Raw genomic sequence first — 24440 nt, 5'->3', positions numbered from 1 at the left:
GCAGGCTAAGTAAGTTATACAGTAGAGAGAGAACTACACATTCATAATAAAAAGTCTTTATGCTGTGGGTGTGTGGTGTGTGGTTTCAGGGGGTGTTTTAGGGAGTGATGCGGCCGTGTGTCCTGGAGAGGAACTGCAGGTTTGGTGTGTGTTGTGTCCTTTACTTTTGGTCCTTTAGAGGGCGCTAGTGTCCGACTCTCAGACTTGGAGCGAGCACCTCGACAGTCACTGTGGTGGTGAGACCTGTCTGCCAGGGAGAGGGGCGGGGCTTGGAGTGCATCCATAGGCTTAAAGAGGTCAAAGGTTACGAGTGTCCGTGGGGGTTTATGGTACGAGGGGGGGCAGCTAGGGGCAGGGGGCGGTTTCTTCCTCTCGTCCTTATGGTTGACCTCTCTATCTCTCTTTCCCTCCTTCACATGAGAGGGTGTGTGTCTAGGAATGAGAACCTTCCCATCCTCCTCTCTCCCTGGATTGGGGTGGGTGGATGGGTTACCCTCTTTCCCCTCTCTATACCCGTTTCGGTCCTTCTTTCCATGTGAGGGTTTGTGTCTGTATGTGCTGCTCTCTCTGCCCTCCTCTCTCTCTTGCCGTGTGTGTGTCTGTGTACCACTACCACCTCTGTCCCGGTCTCGTTCCTTCTTGATTTGAGGCTGTGTCTTTGAGGCCATGTCTGTCTCCCTCACTCCCTTCTCCTCCCTCTGGGCGTGTTGGGATGGATGGATGGATTTCCTCTCCTCTTTTGCCCTCTCCTCATCCTCCTTTTTCCTAATGGGTGGAGACATCTCTGTTTGTGTGGTGCTTTCCATCACACTCTCATCTTTCCCCTTCTCTTTCTCCTTCACTCTATCCTTCTCCTTATCTTTCCCTCTCTCCCTTTCTCTGTCCTTATCTTTCACCCTCTCTTTCTTCTCTTTCCCCCGCTCCTCTTTCTCTTTCCCCCTCTCCTTCTTCTCTTTCACCCTCTCCACTTTCTCCTTTTCCCTCTCTTTTTCATCTTTCTCCAAATCTTTCCCCTTCCCTTTGTCCTTCTCTTTCTGGGCTTGTGGAGGTGTTTGTGTGGCTGTGCTACCATCTATTAGCCTCTCTCTTTCTTTCTGGGCTTGTGGAGGTGTCTTCTGATGTCTTCCTTCCTCCTCTCTCTCTATGCCAGTCTGTTGTGACGCCTTTGAGAGTTCACTATCTCCCTCCATCTGCACTTGTGGTGGCATCTGCGTGGGTGTACTGCCATCTCTTGCTCTTTTTCTCTCCCTCTCTTCTATCTTGTGATGCTCGTCATCCTCCTTTCTTTTCTTGACTTCCAGTAGTGTCTCTGTGACTGCGTTTCCTTCCTTCCTCTCCTCCTTGACCAAAGGGAATGCCAGTGTAGATGTGCAGCCTCCTCTCTCCCCTCCCTCCTCCTCCGTGTCGTCTTCCTCCTTGCAAACTGGTGGCGGCTCCTGTACAGGCGTCCTTCCCCCTGCCTCCTCCTTTTCCTCAGTCTTTACCTGCGTCTGCGTAGGAGTGTCCTCTTTCCCTCCCTCCTCCTCACTTTCCTCCGTTTCTTCCTCTATGACTTGACCTGCTGCCTGTGTAGAAGTACAGCTCTCTTCCTCCCTCTCTTGGTCCAGGTGGTATTGTCTGAGGCGGATGTGCCAGGCCAGGCTGCAGACAGCAGACACAGTCTTGAACTGATGCACCACTCCCCTGGGGATGAAGTAGATGTCGTCATGGTAGAGCTGGATACGGGCGTAGCGGATGCCCTCTCTCCTCAGCTGGTTCAGCTTGGCATCGTCTATCCACTGCACACACTACGGAGGGAGAGGGGGAGAGTGGAAGGAGGAGAATGGGAGGGAAGGGGGGGAAGAGAAGAGAGCAGAAAGGGAGGAGGGAAAGAAAGGAGATTATTATGTTGGTTAAAGCCACCATTGACACACAATCATTGGTTAATAATCTGTTCTAATGGTCCATGTAGAATCCATTGATCTCAGACGTACCTGTGAGAGGGGTGGTTCGTACAGGTCTAGCTGGAGCCTCTGGACCACTTCAGGGAAATCTCCAGCGTGGAAACACACCACATCTTTGGTTATCCTGGCAGGAGCATCACTACAGGGACAGACGGGGGATAGAGACACTGTCAGCAAGAGGAGCTCAGGTGTGTACAGATATGGAAGGGGTGTGTGTGTGTATACTAGGTCAGGGGTACAGAGGCCAGGTGTGTACCCACCCCTCTCCGCAGCGCACGGCCTTGAGCACCCCCACGGCTGCGGTGGTCTGTCTCTCGAAGCCCTGTCCGATGTGGTCGGCGTGGGCTCTGGTCCTGTCCTCAAACAGCATCTCCCTGGGCTCGCTAGCCCGCGGCAGGTACTGCAGGTTCTTGATCTCATTGGTCGACCTGGAACAGGGGGAAATGTAAATTTACCTTAAAAGTAGCAACAAAATGCCATAGGATGTGGCATAAGGATACAAAATCCTAAGATACCTCAGACTACTTCATTGTTGTCAGCTATTAGGTCTAATGTCATGTTGGTGGCTTGCTACCATGCCTTGGTTCTTGTCCCTACCAAGCCTAGACCTAACGCAATCTTTTCACTACGGTGGACAAACTACCATGCCAAACAAAACAACGCACCTCTTTCTCTTGTAGGGGGACTTGGGCATGTCAGCCACAGGGATCATCTGTTCCCCTGGTCTGACCCACATGATGGGCCCGTCGTCACTCTCTGTGGGGCTCCGCAGGCGCAGGCTGGAGAACGTGCCCCAGGGCAGGGTACGCTGGGACCACACACAATTACACATCAGCTCATTTACTTTTATATATTTATGTCTGTTGTTAAAGTTTCATTTATGTGAAAATAAACAAAAGTAGAATAGCACAGTGCTGATGAAATTACGCTAAAACACTCACACAGACACACACACACACTCTACACTAGAGGTCTTCACGAATCTACACGAACCCGGTTACCCGGGATCCGACCGGGTCGGATCCCACATTTTGTAGTTAACCCTCAGATCCCAGGTCGGATCCCGCTCGGTGGCCATGGACCTCGGATCTGTATGAAAATATGTGAAATACCGACCGGATCCTAAATTATATTTGAAGAGTTTAGTTCCTAAACAACAAACACAAATGTCACACATTTACATTTGATTCTCTTAAATGACTGTCAGGGGGTCCCCTTTCATCAAACCCAATGTGTCAATATCATTGTGTCAAAACGGCATATTGGCTTTAAGAAAATGAGCCACGTGACGCGGGGTAAAACAGGCTACTTGTTGTGGGAGAGCAGGAGGACGCAGTGGGAAAGAGTGATCGCCCCTAGATTATATAAAGTGAATTTCTGAAACGTTGAGTCATTATTTGCAGATGTGAAGAAGAAACAGAATGAAAGAGCACAGGAAGGAAAAACCCGACAGGCAAATTGTTTGTATTCACCTAATTTATGCACATACAGAGGGGAAAAAAAGTAGCCCAGATTTCCAAGACCTGAGCTATTTAATTTAATAGTTTTATTTATTCAATTTACTTATTTATGCTATCTAATTTATTAGTTTAGGCGTGGCCTATTTATAGGCTATTTTGCTATTTTTGGGGGGTATTTTTGTTTAAAATAACAGTTTGTCAACTAATGTTGAATGACTCGAGTCAAGTGTGATATTTGTCAGCATAAAGATGACTCACTCAATTTATACACTAGTTTCGTGGTTTTGTTCAAAATAAAGGAGTTATACTATAATGCAGTTACCGACAAATGCTTTCCGATAGTCTTTAATAAAGAAAATGTTTGACCAAGTTCATTTGCTCATGTTGTGTGTGCAGGCTGTGTGTGTGTGCGGTAGACTGATAGCCATAGGCTTATCTGCAGAAAGTATTGTAGCCTAATGTTTAAAGGCTGCCGATTTATTGATTGTGTAAGGCATGGATCGGTATAAGAAATATCAAGACAACTTCTCTATCCAATATTTGATTAGCTCTCTGGACGGGAGGCCTACAAAGCGGTGGTGTGGATTACACTTCTATCAAACCCGAATCCAAACCAATCTCAGGCTGTATAGGCTAATTCTGTAGGCCTAAAGGATATATCTACATTTCATGTAGAACAAAAAATATTAGCTTATTACAATGAATTAGACCTGAGTTATAGAAATAGCCTACCAAAATATGTCTAACACACAGCACTCACCACATAATGTGTTTTCACCGTCCTAAAATCACCACAAAAATCTTAATCTAAAAATGTGGTCAACAGAAACAAATGAACAGATCTCTGAAAAACTCTAAATATTCTACATCCAATTATAGTGTTGTCATAGCGGGAAAACGAATCTAGACCTACAAATCTAAATAGTTGGAAATGACATGGGAAACGCCATACTTCCGTAGCTTATTCAAAATTGATTTTGAATTTGAAGCTTGCTGGTCAAACAGACTATAACCTACCTTTAGTCTAAATCAATGTTGATCAAAACAGTTAAATAGGCTAGATTGTAATGTTGCTCAGTAAAATAATAGGCATATAGAATATTATTAGGTTACAGACAAAAGTGAACTATTTGCTGCTCTCATTCTGGCACGCGATGATCATCACATAAAACATTTATCCTACTTAAATATTTGATCAACAGAAATAAGGAAAACATTTCTGAAAACTTCATAATGTTCTCCATCTAACTATAGGGATGTTATGAAAATACTAAGCAGTAGACTACAAATCAATTATTTTAGATACAACTGAAAATGCAGGTTAAAGTTCACTGCCAGACAAGTCAAAACAATTTCACTGTCTTGCGAGGCAAAAAAGCTGCATTTAAAAAAAATATTTAGGATCCATTTTGGTCGGATACAGACCCGACCCAATTTGGATCTGATTCTCTCTCAGCTCTGACATGTTTTGGGTCTGATCTGGTCCACCTCGGATCCAAATCGGATATAAATGATGTATTTTTTTATTACCGGATCCTGTCGGGGTCGGGTAGGAATTTAACAGATCCAATTCGGTTCGGATCTCAACTTTGGGATCCGAGAAGACCTATACTCTACACCCACCTCAAGGAAGGGAGATTCCTCCAGCATGTTGATGAACTCGGGAAAGTAGTCTCCCACCTCCTCGTCCACGGCCCCCACCAGGCTGACCTGCCGCATGGCCCCTGCACGGTACGTCCCCTGGGAGTAGGTACGCTTCACCTGGGGGCAGAGACACAGGGGGGAGACAGGTTAGAATGGGAGATGTGAATGGACAGATGATGGACAGGTTAGTGCTCTGGAAGTAGGAGTCAAGAGAGACACTAGCATCAGATACACGTCTGCTGAAATAGTAAATAAGACTAGAAAGACATCTACCAACAGACAGGTGGCAGACAAAGAAGACAAACATTCAACCAACTCCATTTTTCAACTTTTCTTTTACATGATGTTGAGAAATGTTACTGTCATTTTGACAAGATGCAGTTCTAATCTAAATACAGTCACTCGGCTGATTCAGCATCTTCTTCCCATCATGCAGAAATTGCCTGTTAACACCATAACACATTATATCGCAAGACAAGCTGACTATCTATCCATCAAGAATCCATTAATATCAGCAACATCTAGCAGTAGCAGGTGTCTGTCTCATGGCCCAATACACACAGTTACTAATGGCAACAGAAGCTCACTAATATTCCTTCAACACCCTTCAGTGTTTGTTCACATGATGGAATCAAGTCAAGTAGTAAGTGACTGCCTGTCATCTTCAGCGTTGTTGAATGTTCAAGCACGTGGCGTCTCAGAGAGAGCAGTAGACCTTTCAAACGATCTGCAGGGAGGAAGGAAACAGGGTTGCTAGGATACAGGAGTAAGAGTTCCTGGTCGAGGGGAAATATAAATGCAGATTCTGAAAGGAAACAAACACTCAGAGAAGAGTCAAGGAGTCACACTAGCAAAACCTAGTGCAGAGTCAACAAGTCACGCATAGCCTAGCTTTCACAAACAGAGGAGAGAAGAGAATGAGCTGCTCGGGTCATCCTTGAGATGTTCCATCTCCAATCATGTATTTAATATCCATCTAGTGAGGACCCCTGACAACAGTGAGTCAAGGACATTTCTGGTTGTGACAACCAATCATATCGCCGTCTACAACCAAGAAGTAACCAAAAATTGCACTCGCCAACCAATCCAAGACGCCAGCGCAACCAGGAAGTTACCAATAATTGACCAATGAGAACAGAGCTATGGAAGTGTCCGGAACTAGAAGAGGAGCATCTCTCCTCTCTGACTCTACCATAAACATTTCATCCAACAGTAAGGTTTAAAAACTTTCGCGGCTTATGTTATCTTTTTCTGAAATCAGAAGTTGCCTGCTGTTTCGATTGGAATATCTATCACTAGCAGGTAAGATCAGTGCATTAGGCTACATCACATTAGTACATGGCTAACAACTTAGCTAGCTAGCTACAGTACTTACAGTAACAGTAGCTAGCTGCATGTTTTGACAGGTTGTCAAAATAGTTTGTCTCATCATGTCAGCCCCAATATTTCCATACTAGGCTGAAATCCTAAAGTGTGATTTTATAGTAGGCCTAAGTTTTGTTGCCCAGCTAGTTAACTTCAGATAGTTTGAAATTACTTAAATTAATTATGCGGCTAGCTAGCTGTTGATATTTAATAAACATGTTTATATGTATGTGTGTGTGTTCTAATGTGCTGAGCAAGTTGAGATGTTAGGTAAAGGTTAGACACTATTCATTTAAATGTTCCATCTATACACCTAATCTGCTCACTGTGATGACACTTTACATCTTATACTCATCAATACAAACTTTCCCCCTTATTTCCAAAGCAAGTTGCTAGATGGGAGCCTTGTCCTGAAAGACACCAGCTTCTACAGATGCACGATTGAGAGAATCCTGTCTGGCTGCATCACCACTTGTAAAGGCAGCTGCACCGTCCCCAGGAAGATCACCAAGGACTTCAGCCACGGCCTGTTCTCTTCGCTTCTGTCTGGCAGACAGTACCGGAACATCCACCACCAGGCCATAAGACTGTTAAAAAGCTTAGCTGTCCACCTGCACAACCTGCTGTTCACCTGCACCTTAAGAGACCATTTCCACTGACTCTCTGTAACAGTACTGCTTCCATCCCTCTCCTTGTACCAACCTAGGCTCAAACCAGGGACCCTCTGAACACATCGACAACTTGACACGCACAAAGCGTTGTTACCTATCGCTCCACAAAAGTTACAGCCCTTACACACGCATGCACACCATAACGCACGCACACTCACATCACTTCTGCTATTATTTATTTGTACTGCTCACTTGATCTACTTGTTGACATAGCACATTTCATATTACATACCGTTACTGCTAGTTTTACTCCTACTTTTATACCTTTTAATATTTGTTTACCACTTGCCTTATTGTGTTATCTTTGTTACTTTTGTTTTTGACATTTCACTGCACTGTTGAGAGGTAGCCCAACAATGGACTAAAGGAGCTTAACGTTACTCCTTATAGTCCAAGGACCTTACATGTTCTGTTTAGAGGCCAATTGGCACTGGAAGCCAAAACAGCCAAATATTCCATCTAAATGTGAATCGATTCTCAATTGTGGAACGGTTCTAGAAACATAAATCCCTCTACTTTCATATCACATCAAAATAATTTCACAAATGCAAAATACAAACGTACTGTTTTGACCGGTTTTAACACAGTTGCAGCCGACAGTATTTTTCAGTGACAACACGTTTGTGGCATCAGTCTTCTGTTTGCACACGCATGTTAAAAGACGTAGATAGCTAATTAGCACAGGTAGTCGACTCTGCCTTACGCCTGATATCTGTCAACACATGCTGTAACATGGAGATATGGCCTGTGGTAACACTAACCCTAACCATATTAAGGTGTATATCAATTTAACCTTTCGTTTTTAGAAAATTATTTCTCGCTGGTATGGAAGATAAGGTCCTTATGCTTCGAAAACCGGATCGCAAGCGATGTGTGTTGATGTTCAGATCGAGTGATGGGGCTCTTAACAAAACTCCCCCGTACAGAAGACACCTTTGTCCAATTACTTGTGTGTAATGTAATGGAACTGAGAGTCATGAATGATCAAGGGCTATGTTGAGAGGTAGCTTGCAAGTAAGGATTTCATTGCACCGTTTACACCCCGCTGTATCCTGTGTATATGACGAATAAACGCATCACCGGGGGGGCACACTGCCTGCCCTCCAGGACACCTACAGCACCCGATGTCACAGGAAGGTCAAAAGGATCATCAACGACATCAACCATCCGAGCCACGGCCTGTTCACCCCGCTATCATCCAGAAGGAGAGGTCAGTACAGGTGCATCAAAGCTGGGACCGAGAGACTGAAAAACAGCTTCTATCTCAAGGCCATGAAACTGTTAAACAGCCATCACTGGTCGGCCTCCACCCAGTACCCTGCCCTGAACTTAGTCACTGTCACTAGCCGGCTACCACCCGGTTACTCAACCCTGCACCTTAGAGGCTGCTGCCCTATGTACATAGACATGGAATCACTGGTCACTTTAATAAAGAGTTTACATACCGTTTTACTCATTTCATATGTATATACTGTATTCTAGTCAATGCCATCCTATTAAACCATTGCTGTATAGTCTCCCGAGTGGCGCAGTGGTCTAAGGCACTGCATCGCAGTGCTAGCTGTGCCACTAGAGATCCTGGTTCGAATCCAGGCTCTGTCGTAGCTGGCCGCGACCGGGAGACCCATGGGGTGGCGCACAATTGGCCCAGCGTTGTCCAGGGTAGGGGAGGGAATGGCCGGCAGGGATGTAGCTCAGTTGGTAGAGCATGGCGTTTGCAAAGCCAGGGTTGTGGGTTCGTTTCCCACGGGGGGCCAGTATGAAAAAAATTATGTATGCACTAACTGTAAGTCGCTCTGGATAAGAGCGTCTGCTAAATGACTAAAATGTAAATGTATATATATATTATTCTATCCTACGTATTCTACATATATACACTAAATATTCTATCCACATAATGTCTATACATCTCATCACACATTTATACACCGGACTCAGACATTGCTCGTCCTCATATTTATATATTTATTAATTCCATTATTTTGCTTTTAGATGTGTGTACTGTTGTGAATTGTTAGAGATTACTACACTGTTGGAGCTAGGAACACAAGCATTTCGCTACACCCGCAATAACATCTGCTAAATATGTGTATGCGACCAATAAAATTTGATTTGATGTATTAGTCAGTGTTCTCCCCTTCCTCTTAATTCACTTTATAGAGTAAGTCCTTTCTCTTAATTGGGATAAACAATATGTAACTCCTGTGGTGTTTAGGCTTAACACATTTATTTACCCTTCTACAAGTTCGAATCCTGACGGGTTTTCATATTCAAAAGTTATAGATGATGACAGATTTACGGGGTAAGAGGAGCGAGGATTGTCGGAAGAACCCCATTGCTTTTCTACTGTAAGGAAAATAAAGCATAAAAAAACAAATTCTAGGGTAAATACAGCAACCGTGTTGGGATTCGCTACAGGGTCGGCGTCGTTGAGTATGTTCATTTTTGGTAGAAAATGCCCCCAAATTCGCTAAAATGATTCATTCTTGGTTGCGCAACCTCGACTGATGAGCGATATCCTTGGCGCAGTGGGAAATCAATGAGGTGGGATTGATATGTTTTGTCATTTTAGGCTGGTTCAAACCCTCCTCCAGGCAATAACCTAACATATGGAGCGTCAAAGATTCACCAACGACTTTGGAGCAAAGATAACAAAGCCTAAATGTAAACAAAATGAACAGACAAAGAGTCCCTTCTCAAAATGGGTATGGCCCAGATGGAGAGGCTACAGATTCTAGTCCCGTGAAGACGCCGGGCTACAAAAACAACATGCACTTCAAAGTCACACATACACAACATCAGCACCAGTGTGTGGAAGTGGCTGGTACTGAGGTGGTGATTCTTTGGGATGCTTATAAAGCACAACAGCATTATACCAGCATTATAAAGCATTCTCTCTCATCCATCCACTGACCTGAGTGTGGAAGTTGGCCATGGTGGTGGTCTCTATATCCTTCTTCCCTAGCACTTCCATCTTGACGGGCGCATTGGGGAACTTGTAGGAGAAGTAGTCCAGGAAGTCTGGTAGGTAGGAGGCCGCTCCATGGATGATGCCCATGACGTAATGGGCCGCGTCGGCTTGGTCCTCGCTGAATGAGAGGGTGACAAACTCCTGGGCGAAGCGCTGCATCTCAGCCGGGGAGAGACAGGCCAGCTGCTGGGTGTAGGCATGGGCCACCAACGCCCCGCCGTTGGCCTGCTGTTCCACGTGGATCAGACTGCCAAACTCCAGCCCCGCCATGCCAAGGGACGGGGCACTGTGGAGGGGGGAGCCGTACCCCAACCTCTCCCTGACCATGGAGGCCGTAGAGGTGGACACAGAAGTACTAGTGGTGGTGCTGGAAGGATCCTGATGGGGACTTGGGAAGGTTTGGAAGAAACTGTTATTGGTGCTGTTGTTACTTCTGTCTGGTGTGTTGAGCAGGTCCGGCAGGTCCACAAATACACCAGAACACACAGTCTGACTGGAGCGGTGGTACATCTTGGGTCGGCTGCGTCTTTCCCGCTCGCCGTCTTTGTGCTTCTTTTTCTTCTTCTTCTTTAGCTTTTTCAAGAGGAGCTCGTCCTCCGAGTTGAATTTTGGCTTTTCTGTTGACTCTGCAAGGAAGAGAAGATATGTAAGCCAACAGGTGTAAATAAGATGTGCATACATCTTGAAGGCACTAGTCCTGGTAAATTACCTAGCTACTTCACAGATTGACTCAATTTATTATGAGAGGGAAGCTAAAACAGTGTGAACACCTCTGACATGGGAATGACAAACATGGCATCAATCTCCAAGCAATCACCATGAAGAAGAGCTTTTATCTCACCCATACCTTTCAGTGGCGTTTTCACCTCGCCATTCTCCCTCCCATCATCATTCACAACCATCCCTTGGTGGTTCTTCTTCTCCCTGTCCCTCTCTTTATCGTTCTCCCTTTTCTTTTCTCTCTCCTCGTCTTTGCCAGTGTGATCTTAAATATGGAAATTGAATACAGATGATGTAGTAACAAACATATTGATAGTGATCAATCAACACGTCATTCAAGTTCAACTTCATCTCAACTGTAGGCCTATTAGTCAGTAGTAATATTGTAATGACCCAGCTGGGTCATAAAGTAAAAGAGAGACGGGCACCAGGTGTACAGGCAGAACACAGGTTTATTCCTAAATGGGCTATTGTTCAGGCCACAACCCACGCCGCTAAACCTCGAACATACACAAATAGAACATGTCAAATCAAGGGTCCCGAACCGAAGAGAGAGATATGAGACCGTAACCCCTATTTAATCATTCCCAAAATCCCGCGGGATTACCCATCATACCCCCAACCTTTCCATCTGTCCCGGCATATTTAACCCCTGCTAGTACCCATGAGAACGATAACACATCCATGAACACAGAACACAATACAGGGTCGTTACAATATAAACAACTGGGCCTAGTGGCATTATGTAGGCCTACTGTACAGTAGCCCTGTGTAACTAATGTTATCAGCTGGCCTTAGTCATTTAAAACCTAGTTTTCATGACTTTTTACATGAATTCCGTTATTCAGAAGACTGACCTCGTAACATCTTCACATCACCATTCTCCGTCTTTGTATGGCAACTCGCAGGGCTCACTTTCTCCAGGAGTGAACTCTGCGTTTTAGCGCTCTTCTCTTTTTCCTTGTGACGTTTCTCCTTCGGTTTCTTCACTTTCGAAGGAGAGGCAAGAAAGTTGCTGATCTTGAAGATCTTTCGTGCGGGAGCTGGCGAGGTGGAGTTGCTCGGCTTGGCCGGGCCGAAACTCCATTTCGCTGGGCTTCCATAACTCTGCTTCCCGTTGTGTTTTTCCCCTGCGCACACTACGTCCCCGTTCAATTTCTTTTGCTTCAAGCTTTTCTCCTCGATTCTGACTTTCTTGGGCGGTGGGGGGAAGACATCGTTGGAAGACTGTGGTCGACTCTCAGGCGGTATTTTGGGTACCAAGGGTTTTGGGGGATTTATTTTGCCATTAGCTGCTAAATGCATGGATCCTACGGACTCAGCCATCTTGGAAGTTTCTATTTTTTACGCTCATACGTAACTGCTGCGTGAGAGACAGGGAAGGGGCGGGCCCCTGTGTAGTACGTCAGAAGACAAGAGGGTGGGGGGAAGAACAGTAAACACTTGTTTACATGTTCTTGCAAGCGGGAAAATCTAGCTGTCATTGATACAATGTTATACAATGAACCCTGTACGTGAGCTACACTGTTACAATGCATATATATATAGTACAATATTGATATCTCTCACTAACAATTCTCGCAATTCAACGAGACATATGTGGCAGGGTCTACAGACAATCACGGACTACAAATGAAAACCAGCCACGTCGCGGACACCGACGTCCCAAGACTGCCGGACCAGATGGCATCCCTAGCCGCGTCCTGAGAGCATGCTCAGACCAGCTGGCTGGTGTGTTTACGGACATATTCAATCCCTCCCTATCCCAGTCTGCTGTCCCCACGTGCTTAAAGATGGCCACCATTGTCCCTGTACCCAAGAAAGCAAAGGTAACTGAACTAAATTACTATCGCCCAGTAGCACTCACTTCTGTCATCGTGAAGTGCTAGTCAATGATCATATCACCTCCACCTTACCTGCCACCCTAGACCCACTTCAATTTGCTTACTGCCCCAATAGATCCACAGACGATGCCATCACACTGCACACTGCCCTATCCCATCTGGACAAGAGGAATACCTATGTAAGAATGCTGTTCATTGACTATAGCTCAGCATTCAACACCATAGTACCCTCCAAGCTCATCAAGGTAGAGGCTCTGGGTCTGAACCCCGCCCTGTGCAACTGGGTACTGGACTTCATGGCGGGCCACCGCCAGGTGGTGAAGGTAGAAAACAACACCTCCACTTCGCTGATCCTCAACACTGGGGCCCCACAAGGGTGCGTGCTCAGCCCCCTCCTGTACTCCCTGTTCACCCATGACTGCGTGGCCAAGCACGCCTCCAACTCAATCATCAAGTTTGCAGAGGACACAACAGTAGTAGGCTTGATTACCAACAATGATGAGACAGCCTACAGGGAGGAGGTGAAGGCTCTGGGAGTGTGGTGGCAGGAAAATAACCTCTCACTCAACGTCAACAAAACATAGGAAGTGATCGTGGACTTCAGGAAACAGCAGAGGGAGCAATCCCCTATCCACATTGACGGGACCACAGTGGAGAAGGTAAAAGCTTCAAGTTCCTCGGCGTACACATCACTGACAAACAGAAATGGTCCACCCATGTGGTGAAGAAGGCGCAACAGCGCCTCTTCAACCTCAGGAGGCTGAAGAAATTAGTCTTGGCACCTAAAACCCTCACAAACCTTTACAGATGCACAATTGAGAGCATCATGTGGGGCTGTATCACCGCCTGATACGGCAACTGCACTGCCCGCAACCACAGGGCTCTCCAGAGGGTGGAACGGTCAGCCCACCGCATCACCAGGGGTAAACTACCAGCCCTCCAGGACAACTACAGCACCCAATGGCCAAAAAGATCAACAACCACCCGAGCCACTGCCTGTTCACCCCGCTATCATCCAGAAGGGGAGGTCAGTACAGGTGCATCAAAGCTGGGACCGAGAGACTAAAAAACAGCTTCTATCTCAAGGCCATCTGACTGTTAAATAGCCTTCACTAGCACATTAGAGGCTGCTGCCTATATACAGTGAGGGAAAAAAGTATTTGATCCCCTGCTGATTTTGTACGTTTGCCCACTGACAAAGAAATGATCAGTCTATAATTTTAATGGTAGGTTTATTTGAACAGTGAGAGACAGAATAACAACAACAAAAATCCAGAAAAACGCATGTCAAAAATGTTATACATTGATTTGCATTTCAATGAGGGAAATAAGTATTTGACCTCTCTGCAAAACATGACTTGGTGGCAAAACCCTTGTTGGCAATCACAGAGGTCAGACATTGCTTGTAGTTGGCCACCAGGTTTGCACACATCTCAGGAGGGATTTTGTCCCACTCCTCTTTGCAGATCTTCTCCAAGTCATTAAGGTTTCGAGGCTGACGTTTGGCAACTCGAACCTTCAGCTCCCTCCACAGATTTTCTATGGGATTAAGGTCTGGAGACTGGCTAGGCCACTCCAGGACCTTAATGTGCTTATTCTTGAGCCACTCCTTTGTTGCCTTGGCCGTGTGTTTTGGGTCATTGTCATGCTGGAATACCCATCCACGACCCATTTTCAATGGCCTGGCTGAGGGAAGGAGGTTCTCACCCAAGATTTGACGGTACATGGCCCCGTCCATCGTCCCTTTTATGCGGTGAAGTTGTCCTGTCCCCTTAGCAGAAAAACACCCCCAAAGCATAATGTTTCCACCTCCATGTTTGACGGTGGGGATGGTGTTCTTGGGGTCATAGGCAGCATTCCTCCTCCTCCAAACACGGCGAGTTGAGTTGATGCCAAAGAGCTCCATTTTGGTCTCTGACCACAACACTTTCACCCAGTTCTCTGAATCGTTTAGATGTTCATTGAAAACTTCAGACGGGCATGTATATGTGCTTTCTTGAGCAGGGGGACCTTGCGGGCGCTGCAGGATTTCAGTCCTTCACGGCGTAGTGTGTTACCAATTGTTTTCTTGGTGACTATGGTCCCAGGTGCCTTGAGATCATTGACAAGATCCTCCTGTGTAGTTCTGGGCTGATTCCTCACCATTCTCATGATCATTGCAACTCCTAGAGGTGAGATCTTGCATGGAGCTCCAGGCCGAGGGAGATTGACAGTTATTTTGTGTTTCTTCCATTTGCGAATAATCGCACCAACTGTTGTCACCTTCTCACCAAGCTGCTTGGCAATGGTCTTGTAGCCCATTCCAGCCTTGTGTAGGTCTACAATCTTGTCCCTGACATCCTTGGAGAGCTCTTTGGTCTTGGCCATGGTGGAGAGTTTGGAATCTGATTGATTGATTGCTTCTGTGGACAGGTGTCTTTTATACAGGTAACAAACTGAGATTAGGAGCACTCCCTTTGAGTGTGCTCCTAATCTCAGCTCGTTACCTGTATAGAAGACACCTGGGAGCCAGAATTCTTTCTGATTGAGAGGGGGTCAAATACTTATTTCCCTCATTAAAATGCAAATCAATTTCTAACATTTTTGACATGTGTTTTTCTGGATTTTTGTTGTTGTTATTCTGTCTCTCACTGTTCAATAAACCTACCATTAAAATGATAGACTGATCATTTCTTTGTCAGTGGGCAAATGTACAAAATCAATAAATGGAACACTAGTCACTTTAATAATGTGTACATATCTTGCATCATCTCAAATGTGTATACTGTATTCTATACTATTCTACTGTATCTTAGTCTTTCCCGCTCTGACATTGCTCGTCCATATATTTATTTATATATTCTTAATTCCATTGCTTTACTTAGATTTGTGTGTATTGGGATATGTTGTGAAATTGTTAGATATTACTTGTTAGATATACTGCACTGTCGGAGCTAGAAACACAAGCGTTTCGCTACACCCGCAATAACATCTGAACATGTGTATGTGACCAATACAATTTGATTTGATTTAACATCTCTCAGTGTGATATGAGAGATAAAATTAACATAGTGACATAATGAAAGACATTGGACGATAAACAATATTCTATTCAAGCGTCTTTCCCGTAAAGAGTTATTAATCCACGTTTGACTGTTTGGTTTTCCTTGGCTTGTGTACTCGGTGTACTCTCACTACACCGACCTTATGCAATTTGAGGCAATAAGAATGGGATGAGATCACTGCCATGCTGCAATATTAAAACATACCACACGGTGGCAGCAGAGGAACGACTCACTGAACAATGACGTCCACATATGTTTTCTTGTTGAGGGAGAGAGTGGGGGGAGGGGTGTGACGATAGAGGGGGAGAGGTCTCTACTCCTAGCACTTCACTTCATATAGATCCTACAGAATTGGATAGGCATTAGCAATGTGGTTTCCTAGCCACTGTGCTTCTGCCTCTGCATTGCTTGCTCTTTGGGGTTTTAGGCGGGGTATCTGTAAAGCACTTTGTGACAACTGCTGATGTAAAAAGGGCTTTATAAAATACATTTGATTGAATAATAGGCTGATGGATTTTTCTCTCTCCATATTGCTTAAATCTACCCAATCCTTTTTGATCTTTATAAGTGCTGGGGTATTTGTATTTGTATTTATTATGGATCCCCATTAGCTGCTGCCAAGGCAGCAGCTACTCTTCCTGGGGTCCAGCAAAATTAAGGCAGTTATACATTTAAAAAACATTACAATACATTCATAACAGATTTCACAGCACACTGTGTGCCTTCAAGGCCCTACTCCACTACCACATATCTATAACACAAAATCCATGCGTACGTGTGTGTATAGAGCGTATTATATCATGTGGGTGTATGCATGTGTCTGTGCCTATGTTTGTGTTGCTTTACAGTCCCCGCTGTTCCATAAGGTGTATTTTTTCTGCTTGCATCAGTTACCTGATGTGGAATAGAGTTCCATGTTGTCATGGCTCTATGTAGTACTGTGCGCCTCACATAGTCTGTTCTGGACTTGGGGACTGTGAAGAGACCTTTGGTGGCATGTCTTGTGGGGTATGCATGGGTGTCTGAGCTGTGTGCCGGTCGTTCAAACAGACAGCCCGGTGCTTTCAACATGTCAACACCTCTCACAAACACAAGCAGTGATGAAGTAGGGGCTAACCACTGGGCAAAAACGGTCATTTCAACCAAAACATCTGTGATGACATTGAATCAATGTGGAAGCTGATTGTATTTGAAAAAAGTAATACAAGGGGAATTTTGTATTTTTTTCACCCAACTTTTAACCTACATCCAATGACATTGTTTAGTTGTTTTCACGCTGAATTCACGTTAGTTGACAACTCAAGCAAATGTAAATCAAAACTAGACTTTGAACTGACGTCTGTCCCCAGTGGGTAGGAGTTGGTTCTGTGCGGACCAGAGTATGAGAGAGAGTTAGAGGGAGGGAGGAAGAGAGAAGAGAGGGAAAGGGGAAAAGAGAGCGAGAGGGCAAATTAAGAGACTGAGAGAGGGACATCACGTGCACTTTAAAACCCTCTGCTGTTTTCATAGATCTAGTTAAAACCCAAATACACGAAGAGAGTGACGTCATTTCAAAACATGACTTAGATTACACAATTCAACCTTGATAATAATAATAGGCCTGTTTACGCTCAACTTCAGCTGTGTCTTTTCACATTTATTGATTATTTATATTACCTAGCTTGTGTCTCAGTTACAGAATAAACAGTGCTGTAAACAGCGTTCAAACATGTTTCCAGTAATGCACTGGTTATCTGAAAAAGAGAAGTTTCTCTGCATGTGGACATCAGAAATAAACACAGTGAAAATATGCTAACGTACCCTCATCTAAATCATTCTGTTCTAGTGCACCTCGGGGGAAGGGATCCATTTTTTTTATACCATTTTACTTTTAATCCAACATTCAAGTAGGGGTTAAAATCCATCAGAGACATTGGAGAGTATAGAGTAAACACAGCATTCAGTTAAATCCTGACAGTGGATTACTCTAACAGAGTGTGTTTATTTCTCTGGCCCTAAATTGTTCTTCAGTGTATATTGGACAGAGAACTGACACTGAATGAGTGGGTTACCATGGAGATGGTGATGACTCACTGGAAAGAGTAAGTAACTACCCTTCGACTCTCACACACACTCTCCATCCACAAACCTATCAAATCAAACCAAATTGTATTTGTCACATGCGCCGAATACAACAGGTGTAGACCTTACCGTGAACTGCTTACTTACAAGCCTGTAACCAACAATGCAGTTAAAGAAATAGAGTTAAGAAAATTGTTACTAAATAAATAAATAAAGTAAAAAATAAAATAAAAAGTAGCACAATAAAATAACAGTAGCGAGGCTATATACAGTGGGTACCGGTACCGAGTCAATGTGCGAGGGCACCGGTTAGTCGAGGTCATTTGTACATGTCAGGAGTAAATTGTCTGAGGTGTCCTCCTCATCCTCTCCTCTTCTTCTACTCTGAACTAAAAACATATGGAAGCCATATAAACCAGGATTTTGCTTTCACATGTCCTGCTCTTTCACATCTATGCAGATGAAGATATATATGAATATAAGGAGACAAGGAGAGGAAGATGTCACACTATTGAGAAGCACCATAGGGGTCAAATTAATTGACACATCTCCATTATCTTGTTTACTGCTGGTTTCCACTCCACTCCTCCACCACTCCTCCATTAGTGCACTATGAAACTAAATGGAGAAATTCACAGTTAAACAATACAAGTTATACAATATAGTGGTCCCTCAGGACACTATGAGGATTATAAAACCAGAATGTCCTGTTGTAAATTTGCTGGCAAAAATAAAGGTACTAACAAACTGTTTTCCAGTACACCACAACTTCTCCTTCAGGGGAAAAATATTAACTTTGTTTTATAACGATTGTGTGGATGGTTGAGAGTCAGTCAAGTCCAGTCCTACCTTGAAGCCCCCCAGAATCCCCTGGGTGTGAGGTGTTAGAACCAAACAACCCACTCCCCTTTTAAAGCATGTTTTCCAGACCCTGCATCAACTCAGGGAATCTTAGAGAGAACTTTCAAACAACGTCTTAATGAGGTCCAGGCTCTTGAAACGGAAACAAAAATGACCTGACGTTATCTGTTGTTGACGCTGTGTAGGAAATCCAGCCCAGATGTGTGGGACTCTAAGTCCTCGCTTTCTCATTTTTTTAAAAATCAGGCGACTGACCAATGAATAACTTTTACACTGAGGAACAGGAATTTATCAGTTACAGTATGTACAGAGGGTTGGCTGAGGCTGGAGAAGATGTGAGCTAATTAGTGTTTAAGTGTGTGTGTGTATGTAGTAATTAGTTGACAGATAAAACAACACCTCACGGCACAAAGTGGACTGTGAAGAGACACACACAAACACACACACGCATACACACACACACTCTAACACACGCACTCTACACACACACACACACACACTGTAATACTTTAATACTGTTGTATTGTAGTATTGTAAATGTTATGTTGTAGATGTGTGAGGATATAGTAATAATATAATGTCTTGTATGATGGGGTTGTTTTGTTTATGATGTGTTATTTTGTTTATGATCTAGGATTAAAACAAACATGTATCCCGTTCGGACCCCAGGAAGAGTAGCTGCTGATGGACATCCTAATAAATACAAATACAAAAAAGCTCCTGTCCTTGTCCTATCTAGCCAGAACTCAGCTGACCAGTCTCAACTACAGTTTCTATACTAAACATAACCTCATGGCAATGACAGGTGACTTGTCATGCCTAATACTGCATTATATTACAGTGTTTGCGCTATCAGACCCACAGGCCAAGTGCTGCATTACAGGGGACTGAGATAGCGTCACAGACAGATGAGACTCTGGTTGGTCTGCTAAGAAAACTTAACCATAGAGCCAACATAACTGCCACTTCTCTCTCCAGAGTTGGAGTGGCCTACCAGGAAGTATGTCATTACAGGGAACTGGCATGGCGTCACAGACAGATATGTGACTCCAGCTCAGTCAGGTATAGGGCAGTCACACACAGACAAAAATACAGGCCCGACGACAGTCACTTCTCTGCCCAGAGTGGATGGTGACGGAGAGGCCTGCCAGGAGGCCTGATCTAGTAGTCCAGTCTAGGCAGCAAAGCCTCACTGATAGTCAGATGTTTATTTTTGCCGGTTTAAGGAAAAACTATAGTGCTGCTTAGTGCTTACACAACCCAGGACAGAGAGTAGGCCAAGCTAGCTTACCGTGGGAATTTAAAACACTGTGTTCAGAGAGAGGGCACCCTGAGGAGGAAAAAAAACCTCCCGATCATACATGGCTACGGACACAGCAGAGGGTGTTAATGGCCTGAAAAAAAAATATTTAAAAAAAGGACATTGGCTGTGCAGTGTAGTGCCATCGCTCTGGGTAGAAGTTGCCCTTAGGCACATAGCTAGGATCATTTTTTTTCACTCACCCAAATCCTAACCTGAGCCATTGGGGTGGGAGTCTAGTCATGTGTATCGGGGGCAACTTCATTCTTCGACTACATAGGCATTGTGGATTTATACCAGTACAGTATTCTGTGGCACATTCCAAAGGCAGTAAAACTCTGCTCTTTCCATGAATAGGATGCATGCAATTGGCCCACAATCCTTATCTCTAACTAAGACAATTCATTACCCATACACTGTATTTAGCAACCACAAACCCTCTTGGATAAATATGGGATGATAAATTATTGTCTGTTATTCCTCTCAAGCCAGAGAGAACCGAGGCTCAGAGACAGAGAGATATCAGATATGTCTGAACAGTAATGCAACAAACATTTAGCCACAGCCCAGGGCCCGACGACGTTGTGCTTCAAATGCATATCTGGACCTGTCTCATCTGTCATTTGCATGTGTGTCGGCCCTATTGACAGGAAGCATGGGGAAATGGATGCCAAAGCAACTGTCACACACATGCATATTCACGGCAGTGATATGCAAGAAGAGAAAACAATGTGTGCTTTATCATTACAGCATGGAGTAAGAATGCGTTGCGAATGGTCCTCATTAGATGTTTTGATTTGGTTAAAGACATTGTGGAAAATAATAATAGGATTACAATATGCTGTATAAATGCCTTTCGCTTTTAAAGCTTTTCGTGCCGATTTAGCTCTGTACCTGTTAACTCTTTTGGTGACATGCTGAAGCAACCAAAGACTGCTATAATCCCCCAATTCTCTCTCTCTCTCTCTCTCTCTCTCTCTCTCTCTCTCTCTCTCTCTCTCTCTCTCTCTCTCTCTCTCTCTCTCTCTCTCTCTTTCCCTCCCTCTCTTTCTTTACCTCTCTCACACTCTCTTTCTTCGTCTCATCCTTTCCTGTCTCACTCACAGACATGGATACCCCCTTGAAGTGGATGCCCAATTATTTATTCCTCATGCCCATTCCTTTTCTCTCTCTCTTTTCAAAATCATTCTCACACATGCAAACACCACTCTCAAGAAGTCCCTCAGCCCCCTCCTCCTTCTTCCCCTTCTTTCCTCCCTCCTTCTCTCTGTCACAGCTTCCCACACACCGAGGTGGGTCTTTGGCATCCTCATGCACCCTCTCTCGCCCTCTCTTCTCTCAGCATTCTTATAACTCAGGATAGCGATGAGGTTAGCTGTGCTCTGCGTGTATGGGACCCTGCTGGCCTTCTCCACGACCCCTGGGAACTATGCAAACCTCAGCAAGGGAAACTTCAATTGGGGTACAGAATCTGGGAGCTGCTTGGTAACTATAAAGCCTGCAGGGAAGTGTGGGGGAGAGGGGATGGACGAGGACGCATGCCCCTACCGAGTGACCCTTCCACCGCTGGACGTCATGCTGCCCCGGCAGCTCAGGGAGTTGGAGAGGACGGTGAAGGAGGTGCAGAGGCTAAAGGACACCGTGGAGCAGCTGAAGAGAGCCTGCATGGAGTGCAGGATGAGCCAGATGGAGAGGGAGAGAGAGAGAATGGGGGACAGAGAGAGGGAGAAAGAAGAGAAGGAGAAGGTGAGATTGGGAGAGAGGCAGAAGGAGATAGAGGGGGAGAAGACGGAGAGACAGGGAGACAGAGAAAGGAAGATGGAGATGGACAAGGAGGAAGAGGGGGCAAGAGACAGGGAAATAACAATTGTGGAAGAGAGAGAGGGAGTGGAGGAGAGGGTCAGGGAGATTGAGAACAATATTGTAGAGATAAGAAAGAGAGAACGGGAGAACGAGTGGGCGAGAGAGTGGGAGAGGGAAAAGGAGAGTGAAAGAGGGGGAAACAGGGAATGGGGGATAGAGAGGGAAAGAAAAATAGAGGACGAGACCAAGACAGAGGAAGAGAAGGAAAGGGAGACAGAGATGGAGAAAGATAACATTTTAGAAGGGGAAAGGGGGAGCGGGAGAGAGATAGAGAAAGACAGGAGGAGGGAAAATGAAAGAGAGAGGTTACGGGAAACAAAGGTGGAAACCGAGAAGGAGAGGGAGAGTCAGGGGGAGAAGGTAAGGGAGAAGGATCTGGAGAGGGAGTGTAGAGAGAAAGAGGAGGAGAGAGGGAGGGGAAATATGGAACAGATCCAGGAGAAGGGACAACATCAGGTGGAGATAGAGAGGGAAAGGGAGGGGAAGATAGAGAAGGAGAGTGAGAAAAAGAAAGAGAAGGAGAGGCAGAGTCAACATCCTTGGCAAGGAAAGAATGAGAGAAAGACCCAGGGAGAGAAAGAATGGCAGAAGGAGAAAGAGAGAGAGAAGCAAACCCCGGGCCACAGGCAGATAGAAAAAAAGAAAGAGAATCAGAGAGAGGAGACAGTAAAGAAGATGGAGAAAGAGGTAGAAAAAACAGTCAAAAAAGTGCAGAGACACAGTATAGGAGCGGTGACGACAGATGGGTCAAGTGATAATCAGGACACGGCCTCACCTAGCCCAAGCACTGGTTTTACACAGGACTCAATCCCCAGACCTCACTCATCAGGACCAAACCAAACATCCACCTCCATCTCAAGCCCTGCCACCAATCCCAGCCCAGGATCTAGCTCAGACACGGCCAGTGGATATATTCTAAGTCCTTCCTCCAGCTCAACCTCTAGCCCCAGATCTTCCTCCATCGCCAGCACAAGGAAAAGCTCAATTCTTAACACAAGCTCCAGTCAAAGGACCATCTCCTCTTTACCACGCCAAGGAGCCACCAGGTCTGACGCCATCACAACCCCAAGTTCAGGCACCAGCTACAGGACTGACAGAACCACCCCAAGTATCATAACAAGCTCAAGCCAAACAACCATCAGCTCATCAAAAAGGATTATTAGCCCAAGAAACAGACCTGCCCAGAAGCACAAGCCCAACCAAACTATCCAGGCCATCAGACCCGGCCTTAAGCCCAGACCACCCAGCCCGACTAGCTCCTCCAGCCTCAGCTCACAGACCACCACCACCAGCTCCAGCCCTGCACGGACAAGGACTGACAAAAACCCAGGATCCAGCCCAACGATTACCAGGACCTGGAGGAATCCCAGGCCTAGCACAAAACCAAAATCTGGGCCAAAGCTCAGACCAGGCCTAAAGCCCAGACCCAGCGTAAAACCTAAAGATGAACAAAAACCTAAACCAGGCCTAAAGCTTATCCCAGGCCTAACACCTAAACCTGAACCAAAACCAAAACCTGTCCTAAAGCCCAGGCGACTCAGTCCAACCAGCTCCTCCAGCTTCAATCCTAAAACCGCTTCCAGAACTGGCTCAACTTCAACCACCACCACTGGTCTTAGACCTGTAATCAGCTTTACAAGACCCAGTCTACAGACCACTAAGACAAGTACCAGCCAAAGCAGCACCATGCTGGGACACTCTTCAGCCACCACAACTAGTCCTAGCTCAAAGATAACCAGCCCAAGCTACATAATTATTAGTTCCAGCCCTGGGGCCAGCAGTAGCAATAGCCCAACTTCAGGAACTTCAACCACCGCTAGATCTAGCCCAAGGACCACCAGTCCAAGCGCCAGAATTGGGTCTTTGTGGACCCCCAGACCAGGCCTAAAGCCAAAACTAGGAGCAAAGCCTATTCCAGGCCCCAGAACCAAACCTGGACCAAAACCTTGCTCAACTCACAACAACAGCACAAGCCTCAGCCCAAATACCACCAGTCCAGGCTCCTGTAATACCAGCTCCAGTCCAATGATTAATAATACAAGCCTTAGCCCTGGGATCAGCTTTACAAGACCCAGTCTACAGACCACTAAGACAAGTACCACCAAAAGTAGCACCACACCGGGACACTATCCAACAACCAACACTAGCCCTCGCCCAAAGACTTCCAGTTCAAGCATCCCAACCAGCTCTTCCAGCTCAAGTTCAACTCCAGCAACTACAACCACCACTAGCCGCAGCCCAAGGATCAGCTTCACTAGCCTCAGCTCAAGGACCACCAGTACCAGCTCCAGCCCTGAGACAACATCTGCCCAAAACCCTAAACCCAACACAATGACTACCAGACCTAGGATTAAGCCCAGACCTGGCCTAAAGCCCAAACCAGGCACAAAACCCATTCTAGGCCCCAGACCCAGACCCAAACCTGGACCAAAACCAAAGCCTGTTCTAAAGCCCAGACCACTCAACCCAACAAGCTCCTCCAGCTCTAGCCCAAAGACCTATCACAGAACTATCTCAACTTCAACAACCACCACTTGGCTTAGCCCTGGGATCAGCTTTACAAGACCCAGTCTACAGACCACTAAGAAAAGTACCAGCCAAAGCAGCACCACACCGGGACACTCTTCAGCCACCACCAATAGTCATAGCTCAAAGATTACCAGCCCAAGCTACAGGAAGACTAGTTCCAGCCC

The 24440-nt window shown here is 45.4% G+C and overlaps 1 protein-coding gene across 1 annotated transcript; it reads right to left on the bottom strand.

Annotated features, from left to right (window-relative positions):
- Positions 1-225: 225 nt before the first annotated feature.
- On the bottom strand, positions 226-12133 carry LOC121577412 (lysine-specific demethylase RSBN1L). The gene is made up of 9 exons (XM_041891164.2): positions 11632-12133; positions 10902-11039; positions 9998-10680; positions 5027-5164; positions 2609-2751; positions 2204-2371; positions 1974-2082; positions 962-1787; positions 226-287 (listed from the first exon to the last, which is right to left on the bottom strand). The coding sequence occupies exons 1-9, from the start codon at positions 12098-12100 to the stop codon at positions 226-228; spliced, it is 2736 nt and encodes a 911-aa protein (XP_041747098.1). The 5' UTR covers positions 12101-12133.
- Between the last annotated feature and the right edge of the window lie 12307 nt (positions 12134-24440).

This window comes from Coregonus clupeaformis, chromosome 11 (genome assembly GCF_020615455.1).
Source record: "Coregonus clupeaformis isolate EN_2021a chromosome 11, ASM2061545v1, whole genome shotgun sequence".
Lineage (NCBI taxonomy): Eukaryota > Metazoa > Chordata > Actinopteri > Salmoniformes > Salmonidae > Coregonus > Coregonus clupeaformis.
This window is presented reverse-complemented; position numbering and strand designations above follow the sequence as displayed.

What these genes read in the sequence shown, in the direction of transcription:
- LOC121577412 (XM_041891164.2), bottom strand. Translation starts at nt 12,100, where the DNA reads ATGGCTGAGTCCGTAGGATCCATGCATTTAGCAGCTAATGGCAAAATA. An exon ending in TGATGTGAAGATGTTACGAG is followed by an intron (nt 11,040 to 11,631) that starts GTCAGTCTTCTG and finishes TCCATATTTAAG; the next exon opens with ATCACACTGGCAAAGACGAG. An exon ending in TCCCCCTACAAGAGAAAGAG is followed by an intron (nt 2,372 to 2,608) that starts GTGCGTTGTTTT and finishes CCCCTGTTCCAG; the next exon opens with GTCGACCAATGAGATCAAGA.